Source organism: Saccostrea cucullata, unplaced genomic scaffold (assembly GCF_032062105.1).
Source record: "Saccostrea cucullata isolate Sc308-1 unplaced genomic scaffold, CSIRO_AGI_Scuc_v1 ctg261, whole genome shotgun sequence".
Classification (NCBI taxonomy): domain Eukaryota; kingdom Metazoa; phylum Mollusca; class Bivalvia; order Ostreida; family Ostreidae; genus Saccostrea; species Saccostrea cuccullata.
Genome location: NW_026925910.1, coordinates 34,582 through 57,195, shown reverse-complemented (window position 1 = coordinate 57,195; position 22,614 = coordinate 34,582). Strand labels below are relative to the sequence as shown.

The window sequence follows — 22,614 nt, the reverse complement described above, 5'->3', positions numbered from 1 at the left end:
TTACACAGAAAAAATACTGTAAGCAAAATTTACTGTTTAATAAATTGCAGTTCATACACACATATGTAAGCAACACTGAATAGATTATTTTGTAAGACTCAATCTTCTTATACATGAACATGTATAATTATAAATTAATGCACGTTGATACATAATAAAAAAAAACCCACAATAGTTGTGATGACATGGATCAAAAAGTTATGCAGAGTCTGTATATCAATTATAATTTCCTGATTTATAAATAATTATGAACATTTAAATGCTATAAAAAGGCAAAAAGCTGTCATATGTAGCATCTCGTCACGTAGCAGGTTTAATGGACAGAAGGTTTCCAAACAGAAAATGCTGGACTACAGGACATTTACCAAGCACCTGCCAAAATAAATTAAAGTCTTAGTTACACATAACATTCTAAAAGTAACTGACAATGCTTACTTGATGCACTTTTCTATTATAAATAAAAACAAGAGGTTCATTTTACTAGCTAGGGTTTCTGATCCACCCCTCTTCTTACAAACCTGAGTCAAAATCCTGACTTTGATAGTATGTGCTGCCAAGGGTTAATGAGGAGAGGAGAGAATTATCCTTGGAGTGGAGAAAAATCCTTGGCAAGCAAAGTTGCAGCCCCACTGGCCACAACACTAACCTGAGTCAATTTGGCCCTACTGTTCTTAATCAAGATTTTTTCTCTTGTATATTTCTTTGCAACAACTTGATCCCCTCTGTAGCCACACCTTACTTGAAGGTGCCATGATTTTGAAAAGAAGTTGAATGATTAATGATTAATCATGGCTTTGTTGTTCTTGAGTAGAAGACTTTAAAATATTTTTTTCCAATATACTCCTATATACAACTTTGATCCCCCATTGTGCCCCCTGTGTGTTTTAATTTGAACAAACTTTAATCTAGTCTATGTAATGAAGGATTCACTGAAGTTTCAACTTTTCAGACCTAGTAGTACTTAAAAAAAGATTTTTAAGCCCCGCCATGAATATGGCCGGGGCATATAGTGTTTGTCATGTCCGTCTTCCGTCCTTCTGTCCTTCCGTCACAATGCGTTTAGCTCTGTTCAAAGCTAAGATTCAAAAAAACTATCTAAGATATTTTCATCAAACTTCATATGCTGATAGATATTGATGAGAGCTATGCAACTGCATCACCATTTTCTTTGACTTTGACCTTTCCTTTGACCTTGACCTCACTTTTCTTAAATTAGTGTTTAGCTCAGTTTTAAACATACCATTCAAGATGGTGTTATCAAACTTCACATGTTGATACATACTGACGAGAGCTATTCAACTGCATCAACATTTTTGACTTTGACTTTTCCTTTGACCTTGACCTCACTTATCTTTAATTAGTGTTTTGCTTAGTTTTAAAGACACCATTCAAGATATTTTTATCAAACTTCATATGTTGATACATATTGATGAGAGATGTGCAACTACGTCAACATTTTTGACCTTGACCTCACTTTTCCTAAATCAGTGTCAAACTTCATATGCTGATACATACTGATGTAAGCAATTCAACTGCATCAATAATTTTGACCTTGACCTTTTATTTGACCTTGACCTCACTTATTAAATTATGTTTAAGTCAGTTTTAATTAAAGACATCATTTCTAGATATTTTTATCAAACTTCACATGTTGAGACATATTTGATGAGAGATATGCAACTGCATCAACATTTTTGACCTTGACCTTTGCTTTGACAATGACCTCACTTTTCCTAAATTAGTGTCAAATGTCATAAGCTGATAGATATTGAGGTTAGCATTTCAAGTGTATCATCATTTTTTTTACCTTGACCTTTCATTTGACATTGACCTCACTTTTATCCATTTGTGTTTAAGTCAGTTTTAAAGAAACTATTTATAATACTTTTTCAACTTCAAATGCTGATACTTACTGATGAGAGCTTTTCAACTGAATCAACAGTTTTTGACCTTGGCATTTCCTTTGACCTTGAACTCACTTTAATGAAATTATTGTCAAACTTTATATGCTGGTACATACTTATGTAAGCAATTCCACTGCATCACTATTCAAGATACTCTGATCAAATTTTGTTGCTTTACTAATACATGTATACCCTCGGCTGGGCATTCATGTCCTTTGGACATATTTCTAGTTAAGAAATGCCTCCAAATTTTCACTAATTCTAAACCATCTCATTTTCTTCCATAAAAAATTAAAGAAAACCAAATTTTACCTCAACTTTGTACATTTTTATGAAGCCTGAATTAACTTTTTCCCAATTTGGCACCCCACTGATGTTCCAGAGCTGGTTTGAATGTTCTGCAAATGGTCCTGTTTTGACCTATTTGTGCATAAATTCAAATATTTTTCATGTAATATTAAAAAGATTTAAAAATTTAATGTTTTTCACATAAATTCATGTAATTTCTTTTAATAGATCTATCAATTTCATGAAAATTTAACATTTTATCTTCATATATATCTAAACTCAAATGGGTTCATTTTATCAATCTAAAAGATATTTTCAAAGGATGCCCATGCACAATTAAATTTTTATCCCACAGAAGTTCACTTTCTTTTGGAACTGTAATACAATTTTTTTCTATGCACATAAAATGAAACTTAATATGATTCATATAAAATAATCTGATATACATTTATGCTCTTACCTGATTAATATATTTAATACATCCTAGAAACATATAGTCTTTAGCAAAGGTTTCATAAATGTCAGGATTCACAAAGGATTTGGGTAAAATTCTTCTATGCCCTGCAAGTACAATGGTCATTTAAAATATCTCAATTAATACATTCTAATGCTTCAATGAATTTACATCTTTCTTAAAAGAATCGAAACTATTTCAACAGATGAACATTTTCTTGAGAGCCAAAATGCATTGTACCATAGAGCAAATATCTACTTAAACTCAATTAAGTTATATGTGTATCTTTATGAACATGTATGTTAAACAAGTTTGTCTTATGAGTTCCCACCACCCTGAAAGCCTTTGATTGAGAATCTGAATTGACTGACACACCTAAGAGTTGAGAACTTCCCCACAGAAATGGGAGGAACTGGAAGTCGTCCAGGCTCCAGACGCCGTGACTTCCTGCTGGCTCCATCCTGTACACAGTCTGTAACTTCCTGACAAATTGTAAGTACCTGAAATATGGATATTGATTTCAAAGTATGCTACTTCAAAGTTATTACCACTGTTAGCAATAGAAGATAAACCATTCATTTTGAAAATTAGCATACTGTTACATACTATGTATTTTGAGATAAATTTGATTACATGATTGTATCTTGATTCAACTGCCAAACCTCATGTCAACAAAGTGACCTTCACCTTACTTCTCAAACACCTTGACAATGACTTGACCTAACCTTTCAAACACTTTGAAAATGATGTGATCTTGACCTTACCTCTCAAACACCTTGAAAATAATGCGACTTTGATCTTTAGAACATTTTGACAATGTTGTGACCTTGAACTTACCTCTCAAACACCTTAAGTGCTGCTGCTGTAGCATCTTGTTCTGTTAAGGCTTCAATTTTAAACAAACAACACAGAAAGGCTGCAAAGGCTAGCTCATGTCCTGCAAACAAAGAGACACTTATCAGGCCACATCAAATTAGAGAGGTTAAATGTGGTCATACTGGTGAGGGAGAAAGGGGTTCCATTATTTAATATTTACCCCTAACCCATATAAAATATTTTCTGTTTAATGTAAAAGTACATGCAAAGTAAAAATATACAAGAGGCCCATGGGCCTTATAGGTCACCTGAGCATTATTCAACAACTTTCCAGTGATTGAATTTGTTTTAAGCCAGATGCTATAGCATTTACAATTTGGTAATCATAACTATACACTTAGCAGTTCCTTATTTTGGTTACTTAATACCCATAGGCAGGGTAGGGGAACAAAAAATGCATTTCAACAAATCAGTAATATTCAGCAATAATCAGTAGTGCCGCTACCACACAGGAATCCTTGACTCTTAGGCTTTGATCCACACATTGCACAATTTTTGGAAAGGCATCCTTGCTTTTCAAAAAAATTTGATTAATACCAAGGAGCACATTTCAAACAATTCATTCATTTTCAGTATATAAGTACAGCCCCCCCCCCCCCCTCTACGGTACAACTGACCCTGGGGCCTTGAAATTTACAATTCTTGAAGATTAGGTCCCTTGCTCATAACTATATAGGTAGTTCATTTGCTTAAAACCTAGGAACAAAGAACAAAATATTCAAAGATTTAATGTTTTTTCACTATACATGTATAATCAATACAGCCCCCCCAACACCAGAATCCCTGACCCTGGGGCCATAAAATTCATAAGTTTGGTAGAGGCACTCTTGCTTATCATAACTATGTACTTAGTTAGTTTATTTAATACCCAGAAGCAGAGAAATGGATTTTCAAAGAAATAATGTATTTTCACTATATAATCAATAGAGCCCCGCCCTAACACCAGAACCCCTGACCCTGGGGCCATAAAATTCACAATTTTGGTAGAGGCACTCTTGCTCATCATAACTATGTACTTAGTTAGTTTATTTAATACCCAGGAGCAGAGAAGAAGATTTTTAAAGAAATAATGCATTTTCACTATATACTTATTTAGCTCCGCCCTAGCACAAGTACCCCTGACCCCAAGGCCATGAATTTCACAATTTTGGTAAAGGACTCAATGCTGATTACAATCATGCATACAGTTTGACTGCTTGATGTCCAGGTGTAAAGAAGAAGATTTTTAAAGATTGCATTAATTTTAGTGGTTTTGGCCCCACCCCCCAGGCCCCAGGGGGGCAGGGATCATGAAATTCACAATTTTTGTTCCCCTTCACCCATAGATGCTTTGTGCCAAATTTGGTTGAAATTGGTTCTGTGGTTGCAGAGAAGAAGCTGAAAATGTTCAAAAGTTTACGACCGATTGACGACGAACGACGTACGACGAACGACGTACGACGGACGACGACGGACGAAAACAGATAGCAATAGGTCACCTGAGTGACTCAGGTGACCTAACAAGGAATTAAGATCAGTCTTTATCAATAATTTCTTTAGTTCTGCTCTTCTAAGCAATTTTAGTATGTGTACAACATGTATGACCACTGCATATAATGCCAAGCTTTAATAATCCTGTTACCTGAACCATAATCTATTCTTGTGTCATTTCCTATAGACTCTACGAGATATACTGAGATTTCTGGGATAAAGTCCTCAAATTTATCACCAATAGCTTCCCTAACTAGAGTCTCTGCATTCTGTAAAATCAATAAAAATTTACACATTATCTAGTCAATGAAATCAGATTGTGTCAACAGAATAAATAAAACAAAGATGTACAGGTGAAACAAAGATGCCCTCCCCCTATATAGTAACTCAAGGTGAAGGCTAAAGTTTCTCATATGTAAGTTGAACTTAAAGTTCAAGGTCAAAAGTTTGAAATTGTTGGTACCCAAAGAAAGTTCTCCTTACAAAGTAAAAACTTTGAAATACATGTATATAAAAACCCAAGAAAAAAACTAAATGTTATGGCCAAATTGTATTGGTTAAAGTATTTCAAAGGTAGGTTAGACTCCAAAGTCAAGTTCAGAATGTTAAACTAGTACACAGTAATAAATATGAAAGTACAAGCTGCAACCATTTAAAACTTATGAGTTTCAAACAGTAATGGTAGGTCAAACTCTAGGGTCAAGGTAAAAAAAATATGTACCGAAGGGAAGGTCTTAATAAGAGTTTTTCAAACTCCAAGGTCAAATATGTTGGTCTTCAAAGAAAGGTCATGTCACAAGAAGGACACATGTTAAGTATGAAAGCCTTACCTCCATCCCATTACAAGTTATGGGCAAGTTTACAGTGTTTGTGGATTGTTGAAACAGAGAGACAGAGCAAAAACTGACTTACCCTGACTCATCAATAACTTACAAAAAGTTTTATTTTATATACTAATACTAAAATTATCTATTTAGCTTATACATGATATAAAACATAAAACTTTAATTTTTTGTCATCTTGCACTTGCTACCGATGGAATTTACATATAAGTACCTCTTTTAATCTTTTGAAGAAATCCCTGAAAGCTTTGTTTCCGAATCTCTGTGGTTGATCGACTGGGGGAATCTCGTCAATCCATGACGACATTTTGTCCAACATGACAAGAAGCTTCTCTATTGTCTGAAATAAATGTACTCACATTGTAGGAATAGACTGACTGCTGCCTCAGTATGGCTACCAAGCTCATAAAATGAATATAGTTTGTTCCACTGTCAGAACATGGGACAGACTATAACTCAGTCTATCTTCCATGTTATGTATGTCATCACATTATAGTACATGTACCTTCCTTTAATAACAATGTTATGCAGTACCTGAGAGACAGGGTAAGGATCTGTTATTTTCTTTCCCTTCACAGCCTCATTAATGGCAGTGATGAATCCAACTAAATCTCTGTACGCCTAGAGATAAAAAAAAATTAATATATAAACAAGAATGCTCCTCAACATGCCCTTGTCATCTTTGACCTTGGCCAAATAATATCAGCAGTATCACATACTCATTGTTCATATTTATACCTTAAAAGTGTATCCTAAGTATGAGCTAATATTTATGTTTTTACATTCCATTATTGATAAGTTTAAAATTCATACAAATCCAATGGAAACAAAAGGACACACTTTCTTCATGAATCTACCTTTAAACTAAATATGATGCCCAATAAATATCTAATGTACACTTCAATTGTACTGTAAAATCACATATTTTCAAGGGATCAAATTTTCGTGGTTTGAGGAAAATCTCTTGGTTGTGAGGATTTGATTTTGAGGATCAAGAATTAATGAGTACTTATGTATGTAACATTTTACATTTCGTGGTGGACATGAATTCGTGGGTCTCGTCATACCTCGAAAACAACGAAAATTAAACCCCCACAAAAATTTGTGATTTCACAGTATCAGTATATAACTATAAGACAATTAAGCACATCACAATATTTACCTCTGACTTTTCCCACTTTGCTAAATCTCCTGGCTCAAATATTTCTTTAACTGGAATTTTTGACTTTTTAGTGGCCTCTGTTCCCCCATCTGATTGGTTGGCTGTTTCTGTGGGTGTGTCTGTGGGTTTCTCTGTGGGTGTGTCTGTGGTTTTCTCTGCTACATTTACTTGGCTTTTATCTATGTCTTCACATTGAGACTCTTCAGATGCAGCATTCTGCTCTAAAAGTAGAAGAAAAGCCACTTTCAATAAAAACATCAAAAGCCCTAAGTCTGTGAAGATGTTTGATATGGCTAGCATGTACATGTAGCTGTGTCTCTTAAATCATCAACAATGATGTGCTTTTAATAATGTACAAGGCTGAGGGAAATATATACAACAAATTTATCACTTCAAAGTAACTTTTTCATAACAATAAAAACATAAATGACAAAAAAAAAATTACAAACAGACAGATACAAGACTTTGCAGCAACAAAGCTAATAAAGTATACCAAGGTTATCACTGAACTTAATAAATTGGGTTAATGATAATGAAGTGAACTAGATATCATTGAGAGGGTTGCCTTTTCAAAGGGCATAACAGGAAAGGAGAAAATGTATGGCTGCATAGACCAGGAATCAAACCCAGGACCCCAGTGCATCACTAGTCAGGTGCTTTACCAACTGAGCTACCCAGGCCGGTATCCTGAGTGCCCAAACCAATACACAGTTAATCCTCCCTCTTTAAATTGTCTTTGCACTCAAAGATACAATTAACCCAAGTTTGTATCAGCCCATGGCAGGACTTTCACCTGCAAGTACAGGGGTGGTCAACGGCACCAAATCGACAGGCAAAGGAGAAAATGTATGGCTGAACCGGAAATCGAACCCAGGACCCCTGCATCACTAGTCAGGTGCTCTACCAACTGAGCTACCCAGGCCGATATCAAAGGCCCAAACCATTACACCTGTTACAATGTTGACTTCATACAAAGGTATCTGACCTGATCTTTGGCACAGTTCGTATGTCAAAATGTAGAAAGCTTTTTATTGTGCCTGTCCCCAAAGTATCCGTTTCACTTTTTTGGGGGTTCCCTATATAGTGATTTAAGTGACAGCTTTCTTACTTTTACATACTTAAAACGAATGCTGTGTACTGTTTTGGTGGATGGGTTAAGATTTACCTTTATTGAATTTTGTCACACCCACAATCTGTAAGAGCATTGCTGGTACTCCCGTACTTGGCATCAAGCTGTCAAATGTGATCAACTTGTAGGCCTGCTTTCTCACATTGCGGCATACTTCCCAGTTTTAGATTAATGTAAGTAAAAGTTTTTGTGCAGTTATTAGAATCACTTTAGCATAATCTCAGCGAGATGTCTCAGGGACTAAAAATTTTGGTCTGGTGTCCACTACGACATCTTGCTGAGATTACGCTTTAGCCATGATAATTTCAGGTGAGAATTTGGTTTATTTAATGAATTAAAATGTGTAAGTAATCTATTAACACTGAAGCAATGCTCTAAGGATTTGCTAACATATAGCTTAAATGTTAGAATTAAAGTTAGAGGTTCTAAAATATGCTTTCATTCCTAATACAAGTTTTCAGTACTTGTATATTACATCATCTGTAAGCCACGGGTGATTCACATCGATTCCCTCTATCATCGTTTGAGGAAGCTAGCAGACTCAAAACCTGTGGTTTGCAACGATGTGTACAGCTGGTGTATATTACAGGTCCAGTCTAAAGACTATTTCTACCTACGTAGCTATTAATAGCTACGTAGGTATTTAAACCTACCCAAAGTAGCTATTTTTACCTACTTTTTGTATTATCTGCATTTTGTGGCCAAAAGACCAAACGACGCAACGTGGTGAATACCATATTTTTTGATACAGTCACACTGATGATGAATACAACAAAATTTTGGTCAAAAAATGATTACTTCCTGAATTGGCAATTTTACATTAGTTTCTATGCAAAATTGATAATATACGAAGTAATCATTTTTTGGCCAAATTTTTGTCATATCCATCATCAGTGTGACTGTATCAAGAAATTTGGAGCTCACCATGTTGCGCCGTTCCTGCGTTTGGCCACAAAATGCAAGTAAAGCAGAAAGTAGGTAAAAATAGCTACTTTGGGTAGGTTTAAATACCTACGTAGCTATTAGCTACGTAGGTAGAAATAGTCTTTAGACTGGACCTGTATTATGGCCGAGGAAATTCAGACAATGTATCGCTTCTGCAAACTCTAAAATGTACTGAATTCTCGATATGATAACTTGTCAATACCATGTTAATGTGTACAAACCATTTGATGGAGTTGATGATTCTTCTGACATGATTTACGTCTTTAATAGCTCCGTCAAATGTGCGTGATTTCGAACTTCGTCATTCCGAAAGTACAAGCAAAGCCATCGGAAGGCATCGGATTTTACTTTCAGTTTCTTCGTTACACGTCGCGTAAAAAAATAAATAAATTTAATGTTTATTTTTAATCCAGCTAATTAAGGTAATGTAATTAGGAGTAATTGTATCAATTAAGTTCAAACTAAGAATATAGAAGCATGATAACTTAAATGAACGCATGCTTTTTTTTTTATTTTGCGTAATTCATTTCATCATCAGATCATGTACGAAGGATTGAGGAAATTAAGGATACACCAAAGGCTTTTTTCAAGATTTTTGTCAATTTTGAGATTTTTGGCTAAGAAAACAATGCTAACCACTGCTTTATAATGCATGAAAAATTCTTGCTGATTATTGAATGGTTTTCTAATTATTTAACAATAATCACAGGGACTTGCTCCTGGCGTGTAAAAAATATCTATTAAAAAAAAAACAAACGACATACTTCAAACTAAGAATATAGAAGCATGATAACTTAAATGAACGCATGCTTTTTTTTTATTTTGCGTAATTCATTTCATCATCAGATCATGTACGAAGAATTGAGGAAATTAAGGATACACCAAAGGCTTTTTTCAAGATTTTTGTCAATTTTTGGCTAAGAAAACAATGCTAACCACTGCTTTATAATGCATGAAAAATTCTTGCTGATTATTGAATGGTTTTCTAATTATTTAACAATAATCACAGGGACTTGCTCCTGGCGTGTAAAAAATATCTATTAAAAAAAAACAAACGACATACGTGTAGTTTATAGTATATCGTTTGTGTTTTTTTTTTTAATAGATATTTTTACACACCAGGAGCAAGTCCCTGTGCAATAATCAAACATAAACACTAACACATGTGAATGTGCCGTTATTGAAGCTTCTGATTTGGTCTGTAACTGCCTGCTTTTGAAAGGAGCAATAAATCACTGTGACCACTCCGGGAATTCTTCACTAGCCACACAGAGGTTATCAGTAATTAAACTACAGGGACTCTAGAGTTAGGGAAGGAGATCTAACAGGTCACTAATGACCATGAAATAGGAGGTGGAGCTTAGCTCTTGCCATTTTGCCGGGAAATCTTTCTGATTCAGAATTGAACCTATTTTACTTCATTAAAAGCACCTAAATAAAGAATAGAACCTCCCATTCTTGTGAATATATGCATAGGAAATATGGATAAGTGACAGGTATCCAAAGCTGAATCTTCAAGGTGTCATATATTTCTAGCTTTGGCAGACTCTGTTGTGTAATGGGTTTTTGCCCTCTACTGTAAAGTAAGATCAGAAAGTTGGTGGTATTATTTCAAAGGATTCAGCTCCCTTGTTTATTGACCAATTTCTCTGAAAACTGGCTAGATCGTGTCTCAAATGTTTGTTCACGAAACCGTATCTCAGATTTTTGATATCTTGCTCAGTTCTCAAATTATTGGGGGAAATGTAGAATTGGGCCTATAAATTGGTAACATTAAAAGACAAATGGATGTAACTTTTGAATAAGAAGATTTATCAAAAATTTGAGAAACTTTTAAAGTTCAATCTTTAATCTTTGAGGCAAAATTTTGACTTTGAGAGGTGGAATACAAAAAAGTTGCTTTATAAAATATAAATGCACTAATATTTACATTAAAATATTAATAACTTTTAAATAAGATAAAAATGAAAATTTAAATTAAGATCATTAAATAGTAAATTTAAGAAGCTTTCAAATGATATATACTTTTCATATGTTATCTTTGTTAATGAAAGAATTACAAGCAAATTAAATTTTGCCCTTTGGAAACCTTTGGTGTATCCTTAACATTTTAGAACTAAAGGCATTATAAAAAAATAAACATTTAGTCAGATCAGGGACCTTCCACTTGTAGTACGAAGGTTCCTGGTCAGATATATCATATAGCATGTTACATTGGTTCAGATTAATTGTCTAATATGTGCATAGCCGACAATCATATCCTTTCTGCATTGTTAGTAGATAAGCCTCCAAATGCACATATTTAAAATTTAAAAAAATGCTTTCTTGTTATTGCTGGAATTAACGGAAGCAGCTGTTGCAGAAAAAATATATAACGTGGTAATGTAATTTTTTTCTGCAATAGCTGCGACCGTTAATTCCAGTAATAACAAACAAAGAAAGATATTTTATTGTTTATATTTATCTGTTTAAATAATCATTTAAAGTAGGATTAAAAAGATTAATTATTGTATTAATGATGCTAACGTCTTTATACATTTCATTGATGGAACAGCCATTGATCAAGAAATCTGTTATATACAGGCGACATACCTACTGTAGTTCATGCAATGATTAACGCAATGGGTTTTCTTAAGAAATGAAGTAGAAAATATTCAGTGAATGTAAATATTAGACAATTAATCTGAACCATATTACAATGCTAAATTCTTATTCGTATTTTTATAGTTTGGAATATGCCATGGATATTTACGGACTGGTTGCTCATACTTTATTTAGGTCGAAAACACAAGATATTTTAATGATTTTGGTCAGAAAAACTGCACCCTCCTCATATTATAGCATGTAAATGTAGTAAACACAAAACAGCTGTATGGGTTATATTATTTTATTAACAGACACAAATGCTATTCTTTTAAGCCCTTATTTTTTCAGATTTTTTAAAGTTTGCAATAATTTAATAAATAACATCTAGTAAATATATAGGTCAGAAAAATACAAAGGACAAAATAACTCGCTTTTTTCCACACAAACACTTAAATATACACAATCAAAAATACTTTGACAGCAATTTCCCTGGGGAAAAACTGCAGTGTTCTTGCAAATAAAATGTTAAAATAAAATTAAATTAATGTTTTCCCTACCTATCTACCCTATTTTTTCTCAAGTTGGAATAGGAAACACAAAATTTATTTATCTTAGCCTTATCTTGAGAGCTAGAGTTGAATTGAAATATGAAGAGGGGAAAGCTGATAATGCATCTTATTACCGATGTTTCGTGTTTATCTTTGCAGATTTGATATGTAAATGAGTCCTTCCGGCATTCATGTCAACAAAACAGTCATCTTCTTTATCTTGGCTATCACAGTCATAATTGTTGTTTATAAGAACTACAAATACATAGGGACATTTCTGAAGTCCGAGGAAAAGAAAGAGGGGATGACCTCAATACCCCAGGATGCTCTTGACAAGGCCAAAACCTTAAAAGTAGAAGAACGTAAGGTGAAAGTAGAGATAAAAGATGGCAAGGTTTGTATTCTAGAACATGCAGTGATATTGTAATAATTTACAGTAAAATGTGCTTAAAGCAAACGTGCTTATAATAAATTAATGCTAATATACTGACATGAACATGATTTTGTTTTCTCCATGGCTTTGAAATATATATTATGAAATTAACAATTTCAAAAATGGATGACATTTATAATGAAGCAAGGTCATCTGTCCCAGGCACTTTGTTAAAAGCATGTTTAAATGTATGGCGGACTAACAGTTGTCCAAATCTGAAAAATATTGCAGATTTGCATCGTTTGCATTACAAGTTAGATCAAAAGTTTTTATGTTTACTTGACAGAGTGTTGCGATAGTGGTGCGTGAGGTCGTTCCATCATTAGGGGCAGGTGACATTCTATTCCTGCATGGACAGGTATTCTCATCAAAGAACTGGGAGGAGATACACACCCTGACAATCTTTTCTGCTCTTGGATATCACCCGGTGGCAGTGGATTTACCAGATGGTGAGTCCCAGGAAGATAATGTTTATAAACAGCAGTTGTAAATACAGTTCAACTTTAGTATCTTGAACCTCTATATCAAATACCATGATATGTTGACGTGTTTTTGAATACCAATAACCTTTTTAGCTCACCTGAGCCGAAGGCTCAAAAGAGCTTTTCTGATCCGTCCGTCTGTCTAGCTATCTGTCTGTCCGTCCGTCTGTAAACTTTTCATATTTTTGACTTCTTCTCAAGAACCACCGGACCAATTTTGACCAAACTTGGTACAAAGCATCCTTGGGTGAAGGGAAATTTTAATTGTTAAGAGCATGTCTACGAGAAAACCATGCAAGAGGTTATGGGAGCAAGGTTCTCTGATCAACTTCATGTTTTGTGTGTAAATTTCTTCTATAATATGAAATATTTTGCCACAAATTTTTTTTCAGTGTGGTCTCACTTAAGGGGTAAAATCGACACTGTTACTAAAAATAGAATTCTTGGTCCAAACGCAGGGTGAAAACAGGAATTTTATAGGATATTTTATATTTAAAAATTCAGCATTTTACTTGATTATGATATAAATTATCCATATATGGTTGAAAGTAACAAGATACACTTGTTTCGGAATTTTTTTCATAATCACAAACTGTGCCCTCGTTTAAGTGCAAAAAGGTCACAAATCTGGCATATTTCCAGATTTTTGAAAACTGGTAAAAATATTAACTTTTCAAAAACCCATAACTCAGAAAGTAACGCTTAGAATCAACTCAATCTCATACCAATTATTAGACAACATGTCTGTCTACATTATATAAAAAATCTGTCTTTGGACTCTCAAATATTTTGCTGTACTTTTTACTTAAAGTTGGACATTTTTTGTGAATTTTCAAATTTTCTCATCCCTGAACTTCAGCAAGGAGTTATTTGCTGATTTAAATATTTTCAAGAATTCAAATTTTGCTGTTGAAAAATACCAGTATATTGAACATTTTTGTTTTCAATCAATAATTATTTCTTAGGGGGTTAAATGGGGTTTAAATTTGGGGGGGGGGGGGGGGTAGCAGAATTGTATTATTTTACATTTTCTTTGAGCAGGGTGATATTCACATACTGTTTAGTACCTGTTTTTCAATCAGAAGACCAAGTGTGTTCTCTCTTATCTTAAAAAAGACTTGCTTGATAAATAATAAACATAGTACACTGGTATCTACTAATAGGTAGATGACCCCTTTTAATTTGGAGTTCACAAGGTCAAAGGTCAAGGGTAATAATTCTCTATATACCAGTATGTAGATTTTAACCATTCAAAATTGTGAGGACCCATTGTTTGACATATATGAAATTTAGTACATTGGTTTCTTAAAAAGTAGAGGACCTCTTTAGATTTTGAGGTCACAATGTTAAAGGTTAAGGGTCAAGGGTCAAACTGAACAAAAAGGAATATCAGAGCTATTTTCTTGACAGATATACATGTATTGTAATGGCAACAACCTCAAAATGAATGAACACAAAGTTTTAAAAATCAACAAATTAGGACATTAATTATTTTATAATTTTTAATTTCATTGCATATTAAAATTTGAATATTACTCAATAACTAAGTACATTCAACAACAAATAAATTACAATGCTTGACTGCTTCCTGATATTTTATATTCACTTCCGAAATTAAAATGACCTTGAAATTTTGTAAGCTTAAAAAAAAATCTACTTGCTTAAGTATACATTGTACATCATGGTTCTAAATTAAGGTAAGATTTAAAAGAAAAAATCATGGTTTCCCCAAATCATATTCTGAATTATTTGCTATACCTGTATACAGGAAATTAGTCTTTATAATAGTTTTATATTTGGTAAAACTAAAGCACTGCTGACCTTGAACTTTGATCTTTTCTAAGATAACAAACACTAAAAATTTACTCTGAATTTCTGTGTATTCCTGCAAGTGAACCCTGATACATATTAAATATCATTTGGGTTGATCTTGAGGTCTCAATCTTTCAAAATCTATAAGGTGTATCCAAACTATTTTGTTCAGTATGACACCATTTTTCTTCCTATGTATCATCCAATAACTTCTGGAGAAAATTTAACAAGCACTGAAATTTCCACTTCTGGTTTAAAGAACAACTGGACTGTCTCCAAATACACAAGAGTAGTACTCAAAGCAGGTACCTGTGAAAAAACACAGTTTTCAAATTAAATTGAAATAAACCATACAAGACATATTCTAAGATTTTTAAAGTAAATGTCATGTTTATGTTTCATTTAAATTAATAAATTGAAGAAAATGTCATCAAATGATTTAGGTAAGATTCTTCACAAATTCTTCTGGCTTTCTTTGAAGAAAACAAGAGCTTCATATATCCTTGAAGTAAAGTAATAGAGTAGGGAAAAATGCATGTGGCAAATCGACAGACAGACAAGGCAATTCCTTTCCATGTACTATAGTATACAGTTATGAAATGGGTATGAGGGAAATAGCAAATTTATGATTCCCCGAGGGAGGAAACTATTTCCCGGAGGAAATAATTTTCTGCCGAGGGGAACAATAAATTTGTTATTTCCCGAGTTCCCATTCCATAACTTTTTTATTATACCGAAACAATGATAGGCGATTTAAATTTTTTTAACCAGATATTCCAACATTTTAAAAAAACTGTAGAGGCATAATTACAAATGCATGCGGTTTAACACAATGTATGATAAGTGAAGCATCGTGTCCTTAAACAATTAAATTATTTTTTAAAAAGTATTTTCACTGTCATTTCGAAAAATTATCGTTGTCTTCATTTTGGTAGAATTCAAGTATGATTTTGACATCGCACATCGAAATGTTTTGACGTCATAGCTACATTGCAAATAACATGACGTCAAAGACTCGACATTCCTTGAACGCTCCACCCACTGAACACTTTGATTGGTTAAAATTACTAATAAATATTCATGAGGGAGTAGTCCAAGGGAACAACTCTGATTTTCCAGGGAGTAGTCTTCAGATGAGGGCAATAGTCACTTATCGGGGAAATAGAGTTTTATGGTATTAATTTATACAGAGTAATGACAGTAGAGGTATAATAATATAACACATCTTTACCATTTCCTCAGCAGTGATAAGTAATTGGTAATGCTAATGCTGCATCTGCATTGTCTTTCCTCTTCTTAATTCTGGATTCTGTTCACAAAACTACATTGGAAACCTGAATGTAGTAATTCTTTATAGCTCCACAGCTGAAAATCCCATTGTAAAGCCCAGCCCTAACCAGGGAAATGAATATGAATAATCTGAAATTGCACGGGAAATATAAGAATGAAAGAAAATATTCTTTACAAAGTATAATTTCCCAGACATATTTATAATATTTAATTAGTTATGTTTTAAACACAAACCTGTCAAGGAACACATGGTGACCTTTAATTTGAAAAGTACAAGTATTTGACAACTCTTTTTTCCTTTAATCATATATGAAAAGCCGAAAATCATAACTGTAGCCCGATCTTTATAACATTTCATAAATATCTGAAAAAAATATTTTGTCTAATGAGATTCTTTATAATCATGCAGCCCACATATAAGGCAATAATGGTGATTTAATTGACAGTGAAGACCCACCTATCCAATTCTTAATGTACCCTATTAGTAAACAGTCTTTGAAAACCCTGGACCTATTCAACTTTTCATTCCCTCTTCATCACCCCACAAAGGCTACTTATGCTATTTATAATTATTTTGCAATATTGTTATTTTTATTGCTACATGTACAAGTACCAACCTTGAACATGTTGAAATTTCCCTTGACAGGTTTGCTAGGTATAAATTCAGGTCCAGTACAATCACTAGATTTAGCTACATTAACGTAGGTATTTTTTATAGAAATAAATTACTTTGGTAGCTAAATAAAGCTACTTCAGGTAGGTAAATAAAGCTAACTAAGTAGGTAATTCAAGCTAGTAGACCTATATAGCTATATCTAGTGATTGTACCAGACCTGATAGTGTCTTGTAAAAAATCTTCTCTTGTCCACAATCAAGTCCCCATCAAAATTGTTTATTGATTTATTTTTTAAATTTACATATCAATAAGCCTTTTTATAAGGTACATAGTATTATAAACCAAGATCCACCTACCTGTTTCTTTTTCAAATTCAAACATTGTTGATTCGGTATCATCATCACTACATCCGTCTTGCTACCAAATGAATGTTTGCTGTCAGAATCATATTCATCAAAATCAGAGCCATAATCCGAAGACTCGTTGACAATTCACGCACTTGAATCTTTTTCTGGGGACGAACAAAACGGTAACAAAACGTCTCAGATACATCTCAGGATGCCATAATGTTTACACGTGGTTGGAACCGTACTTTGATCCCGATGGTTTTCATCATGTTTTATGCATTTTATACATAGGCCACTAGTATATACGTAACAAATTACATTCACAGGAGGGACAATTTTCTTCAAATCACACATAATTGATGCCTAAAACGATTAGATGACAGACATCTGTTTATAAACATCGTACACATAATCATTATCTACCTTCTCTACAGAAGAGCGCAACAGGGGAGATAATTCTAACAAAATCTAAATAAATACTAAAATACGTTTTTTTTTCACAGGAAAAGCAGGGAAAAATTTATTTATAGCTTTTATAAAATTAAAAATAATTTTCATTGTTTATATTTGTAAATATTTTACACAAAATTCATTAAAATTACGGTTAAAAGTAAAACTTAAAAAATCATGATTTTTCCATCATTTGAATTTGAGATAATTTCATTACGATATAACTTTTCTGTCCTTGAGAGTCCAAAGGTGGATTTTACATATTGTTTGGATAATATCCTAGAGATTCTTAAATGCACAAAATTCTGAAAAAAGAAGCGTTACTTTCTAAGAAATGTATCCCTGAATATTAACAAAAAATGAACCATTATCATTTCTTGGCACCATGCCAATATTTGTGCCCTTGTGACAACCTTCTATATAGGGGTTTTACAAAAAAAATGATTCCAACTTAATTTTACGACTTAGTTCTATGAGAAAACATAGCCTTTTATTTATATATTGTTTTTTTCTTTTTTACTTTTAAATATTGAAATTGTCATTTTTACACCATTTTTTTGCATTTTCCCTTGAATATTGACCAAAATGAATTATTGGCTGTTACTAAAAATAGAAACAACCGATGCAAAAATAAACAACACATTTTTGACTCTCAATGGGTGTCCTTTAAGTTAATAATAAAAATTAGTTTGTTCTTGAGAGTGCCTATCAGAGCATTTTTCTATATATCTGCATGGTTTTCTCGTAGACAGGCTCTTAAAATAAAGGGCCAAGTCCCCTCACAAGGGGAGATAATCAAGAAAAGACAAAAATAGGGTGGGGTCATTAAAAAATCTTCTTCTCAAGAACCAGTGGGCCAGAAAAGCTGAAACTTAAGTGGAAGCATCCTGGGGTAGTGTAGATTCTAAATTGTTCAAATCATGACCCCCAGGGGTTGGGCGGGGCCACAATGGGGAATCAAATTTTTACAGAGAAATATATAAGAAAAATCTTTAAAAATCTTCTTCTCAAGAACCACTGGACCAGAAAAGCTGAAACTTATGTGGAAGCATCCTGGGGTAGTGTAGACTCTAAATTGTTCAAATCATGACCCCGGGGTTGGGGGGGGGGCACAATAAAGTCTCAAAGTTTTTCATAGAAATATATAGGAACAATCTTTAAAAATCTTCTTCTCAAAACCCACTGGGCCAAAAAAGCTGAAACTTATGTGGAAGCTTCCTGATATAGTGTAGATTTCAAATTCTTCAAATCATGACCCCTGGGGGTAGGGTGGAGTCACAATATGTATTACAAGGGGGAAATCTAGGAAATAACTTACAGCATAGCCAAAGCTTCTCAGGTGAGCGATGTGGCCCATGGGCCTCTTTTTTTTTTGTATTTTATCCTCAGTATGCTGTTTTAAATTTTGAATTTAATTTTGGGGATAACAATATACCTTGGTAGAATGGAAATGTTCAAAGGCAAAATTTATTTTATGAGATCAAAATACTTGTAACTTTTAATAGCCATTCTCTGTAACCACTTAAACTTCGTTGCCACGCATGGTCACCGATTTTGATGAAACTTCACCCATGCTTAGTACTTGACACCAGAAACAAATATCAAACACAATTTCGTTGCTATGTGTCTCGGTTGCTATGGCAACAGCCAGAAAAGTATGAAAAATCGAGATTTTCAGCTACCTTAAATCTTTACTGTGGCTTAATAGAAACTAGAAAAAGCCAACAAACCATTCTCACAAAAGCATGACACCTTGATGTCACTTATACTGTAAAGAAATGTTTAGAATATATCTCTAAGTAAGTGGTAACCAAGGGTATTTGGAATACATTGAAAATGCTGAAATATGCTGAAAAACACTCCGTATTCACTAATGGTAGGTGTTACATGCTCTAACTCAATCAACGACTTAAGAAAAACAATGAAAATGTTTGACCTTAAGTATATAAGTATAAGCAATATTATTCCATAAATAACTTTTATGGTTGCCATGGTAACACAGTGTAACCATGCAAAACCAGTAACTAAGATTGGGTTAATGCTACCATCTTGAGGAAAAACATGAAAATTCAAGACTGGTAAATATGCATCCTTAGGACCTTGCAACACCAAAACCATAAGAAAAATTAGGTATAATTGCTACTTTGCAGTGTTACCGTGGAAACAAAGAACCAGTGCTTAAAAGTGAATTATTTTTCGCTGCATTAAGAATTAAATTGCCATTTAATCAAGAAACAAATTAAAGGACACAGCTTGAATAGTACTTATTTGTTAGAACTGAAGTTGAATATCAAATATTGATAAATTTTGATAAAGAAAACAACACTGTTGCTATGGTTACCAAAAAGGAAAATGTTCGATTTTGTGAACTTTATATCAATATTAAACCCTGTGTGCCAACTTCTTGCATCCATTTAGAGATTGGATGATAGTCAAAATTAAAAGTCAGGTTAGCTGTTAATAAATATCAATCATAAAAGTTTTGGGAATCTACATTTAAGGGTACGTATCCAAGGAAAGAAAATATTTTTCAGGTTTTTAAGCATATATTTTCTGCTTATTTCCATAGCAACGCTCTATTTAAAGAATCTAATCTGAATTTTTTTCAAAAGGGAAAACTACGAGCACACCAACATCTTTCAAAATTGATCATTAGTTATGAGGAAATCTGCTTTTTTAAAAGATAGGATCAGATTTAAACATACAGAGTGTTACTTTGAAGGCTCTCTGTGGTATAAAAACCTTGGCAACCATTGCCAACCAAAATGAAATATCATATTTTGTTCTTGGTATATATGTTTCAAGGCTCTTTTTTCTATTATTTGGTCACATTTCATCCTATAATTGCTTTTTATTTTTACGTGTATGACTTTATAAAATTCAATGAATATTTTTTTTACTTTAGAATACTTTGTTACCATAGTAGCATATGTAATAGTTGATTTACCAATCATGTTCATCATGCATTTGAGACATCTGACCTTCAACTTTTGGAAACAGTCATTGCCAATTCTTTGCTTTGCTGCAAATGTTAAATATGGGGCTCTAAACATGTTAAAAAATGCCATTTTTTTTAACTTTAAGACATGTTGCCATGGTAACTACAAAACATAGCAACCAATTTTTGCCTGATTTCAGTTTAGGGTATCAATGACTTTTATCATAGAGAGTTTGGGGAAATTCTGAGACTATGTGTGCCACAGCTCCTATATAAAATTTCAAATCATTACAGAGAATGGCTCTTAATGTCTGTTCATACGCAAAGATATTTACACATACCCTGTCCTTAAGGTTTTTTTTTTCCTTCTTGTAGTTCATATAACCAATTTTACATTTTAACACACCCATAATTCATGAGGAACATTTTGTAGGAGCAAAAACTGAGAGTGAGAAGACAGATGTTGGAGATAAAGGACTGTTCCTGGAGAAACTGATTTCTGCCCTCAAACTGACTGCCCCCGTCATTGTCAGTCCCTCCATGAGTGGGGGTTACTCACTGCCCTATCTCTTCAAGGACCCATCAGCAGTACTAAAGCGCTCCAGGGGGTTCGTGCCTGTGGCTCCAGTGGCTACTGGGGACTATACAGCAGAGGATTATAAAAATCTTCATGTGAGTCAAAGATTTCACAATCAAGGGGCTTTTATGGATATAAATAAAATTACTGTAGATCACTGAATTTTTGTGATCCCTTATTTTTGTGAGATAGTTATTGACTCTTGATAAGCGAGACAAAATTTTCACGAATTGTGGTTTTTGCTCTATATAATATTAAGGAATACCATTATATGCGAACACACTGTCTCACGTAATTATGCGAAAATAAAGTTCTCGCGAAAAAGTGGTGTACAATAGATATATATAAGTATGCATGGAAGATATTTACATGAACTTGGTGAAAACCACAGATCTAGAGAGACATCATGTATTTTTCTTTAGATTCCAACAGCGATTGTGTATGGAGAAAAAGATCAAACGATTGGCCCAGTTTCTACAAAGAACTTACAGAACTTACCTGACAGTGAAAAACATGAAATAAAAGGGGCAGGTCATCCAGCCTGGATAGACGAACCGGAGGAATTCCATAACATCCTGTACAAGTTTCTCCGCAAGAATCTCTCTACTGCCCCGTGATCTAGCAAGGCTAGACAATAAATATCATTGAAAGACATTGATAAGAACAAGAATTATGTTGACTTCATTTTTCATTCATTTGCTTTAATAACTTTTTTGGTTTTATTGCTTTCTGGTGCTTAGTTATTAGGTCACCTGAGTAAAAACAGGTGACCTAATGCTACCTTATATTTAAAGAAGATGTATATTATGTTCAAATATGATTTTTTTTATTTATACATGTAGTTTATGGGAGACAATATCTGTATTGATTTTTTCTTATAAATATTCAAAGGTGTTATTCAGATTTGTGTCTTTGAATTTTGTATCCTATGGTTATTAATGGCTGAATAACAATTTCCATTCTATAGTATGTAATTGAATTTGTTTTTGTTTTTGTTTTTTTTTTTTTTTTTTTTTTTTTTTTGGGGGGGGGGGGTTGGCATTAAGAATAAGTTGTGACAGCTCTCAATATATACATCTTCCTTTAGTTATGCAGGTAAACTGGTTGTTTCCCTTTCATTAAGAAATATGATGATGAAAATTAAAACATGTTTTATAAATAAGTGAAAATGTCACATGATTAAAGGGGTTTTACCATCCTACAAACATAAGGGAAAAAAGGGAATTGGTTGTCTTCCAGTAAGTGAAAAGCAAATAACACGAATCTATGTCATCTATAAATAGAATATTTTAATTATTTTTGATTCATTGTGAAATTGCAGGTGTTATATCTGCGTAGAAAATCTGTATTAAAAATATAGTCAATACAAGCTATATTGCTGATTTGTATGATGTATATGTCGGTATTCATTTTCTGTTAAAATAAACAAAAGTATTTAAAAAGATTATAGTTTTTAGAACTTGTA

At 33.3% G+C, this 22,614-nt stretch overlaps 2 protein-coding genes and 1 long non-coding RNA gene across 4 annotated transcripts; 1 reads left to right on the top strand and 2 right to left on the bottom strand.

Moving 5' to 3' along the window:
* Positions 1–42: 42 nt before the first annotated feature.
* On the bottom strand, positions 43–9,411 carry LOC134269994 (serine/threonine-protein phosphatase 2A activator-like). Its single transcript, XM_062752163.1, has 10 exons — positions 9,292–9,411; positions 6,997–7,217; positions 6,369–6,455; positions 6,049–6,174; positions 5,144–5,261; positions 3,484–3,583; positions 3,022–3,146; positions 2,653–2,753; positions 2,217–2,324; positions 43–372 (listed from the first exon to the last, which is right to left on the bottom strand). Exons 1-10 carry the CDS (start codon positions 9,320–9,322, stop codon positions 301–303), a joined length of 1,089 nt encoding a protein of 362 aa, XP_062608147.1. The 5' UTR covers positions 9,323–9,411; the 3' UTR covers positions 43–300.
* On the top strand, positions 9,402–22,281 carry LOC134269995 (putative protein-lysine deacylase ABHD14B). The gene is made up of 5 exons (XM_062752164.1): positions 9,402–9,492; positions 12,364–12,598; positions 12,924–13,086; positions 21,006–21,244; positions 21,572–22,281. Exons 2-5 carry the CDS (start codon positions 12,377–12,379, stop codon positions 21,764–21,766), a joined length of 819 nt encoding a protein of 272 aa, XP_062608148.1. The 5' UTR covers positions 9,402–9,492; positions 12,364–12,376; the 3' UTR covers positions 21,767–22,281.
* LOC134269996 (uncharacterized) lies at positions 14,496–17,751 on the bottom strand. 2 transcript variants are annotated; one of them, XR_009992705.1, is made up of 4 exons: positions 17,194–17,751; positions 16,456–16,585; positions 16,163–16,350; positions 14,496–15,240 (listed from the first exon to the last, which is right to left on the bottom strand). It is a non-coding gene; the product is annotated as an uncharacterized LOC134269996 (long non-coding RNA). The 2 variants fall into 2 exon arrangements; XR_009992704.1 differs by lacking the exon at positions 16,456–16,585.
* Positions 22,282–22,614: the final 333 nt, after the last annotated feature.

What these genes read in the sequence shown, in the direction of transcription:
- LOC134269994 (XM_062752163.1), bottom strand. Translation starts at nt 9,322, where the DNA reads ATGTCAGAAGAATCATCAACTCCATCAAATG. An exon ending in GGGAAGTTCTCAACTCTTAG is followed by an intron (nt 2,754 to 3,021) that starts GTGTGTCAGTCA and finishes TTGTACTTGCAG; the next exon opens with GGCATAGAAGAATTTTACCC. An exon ending in GTATTAAATATATTAATCAG is followed by an intron (nt 2,325 to 2,652) that starts GTAAGAGCATAA and finishes ATGCACAAATAG; the next exon opens with GTCAAAACAGGACCATTTGC.
- LOC134269995 (XM_062752164.1), top strand. Translation starts at nt 12,377, where the DNA reads ATGAGTCCTTCCGGCATTCATGTCAACAAAACAGTCATCTTCTTTATC. An exon ending in GGCAGTGGATTTACCAGATG is followed by an intron (nt 13,087 to 21,005) that starts GTGAGTCCCAGG and finishes AACATTTTGTAG; the next exon opens with GAGCAAAAACTGAGAGTGAG. An exon ending in AGGATTATAAAAATCTTCAT is followed by an intron (nt 21,245 to 21,571) that starts GTGAGTCAAAGA and finishes ATTTTTCTTTAG; the next exon opens with ATTCCAACAGCGATTGTGTA.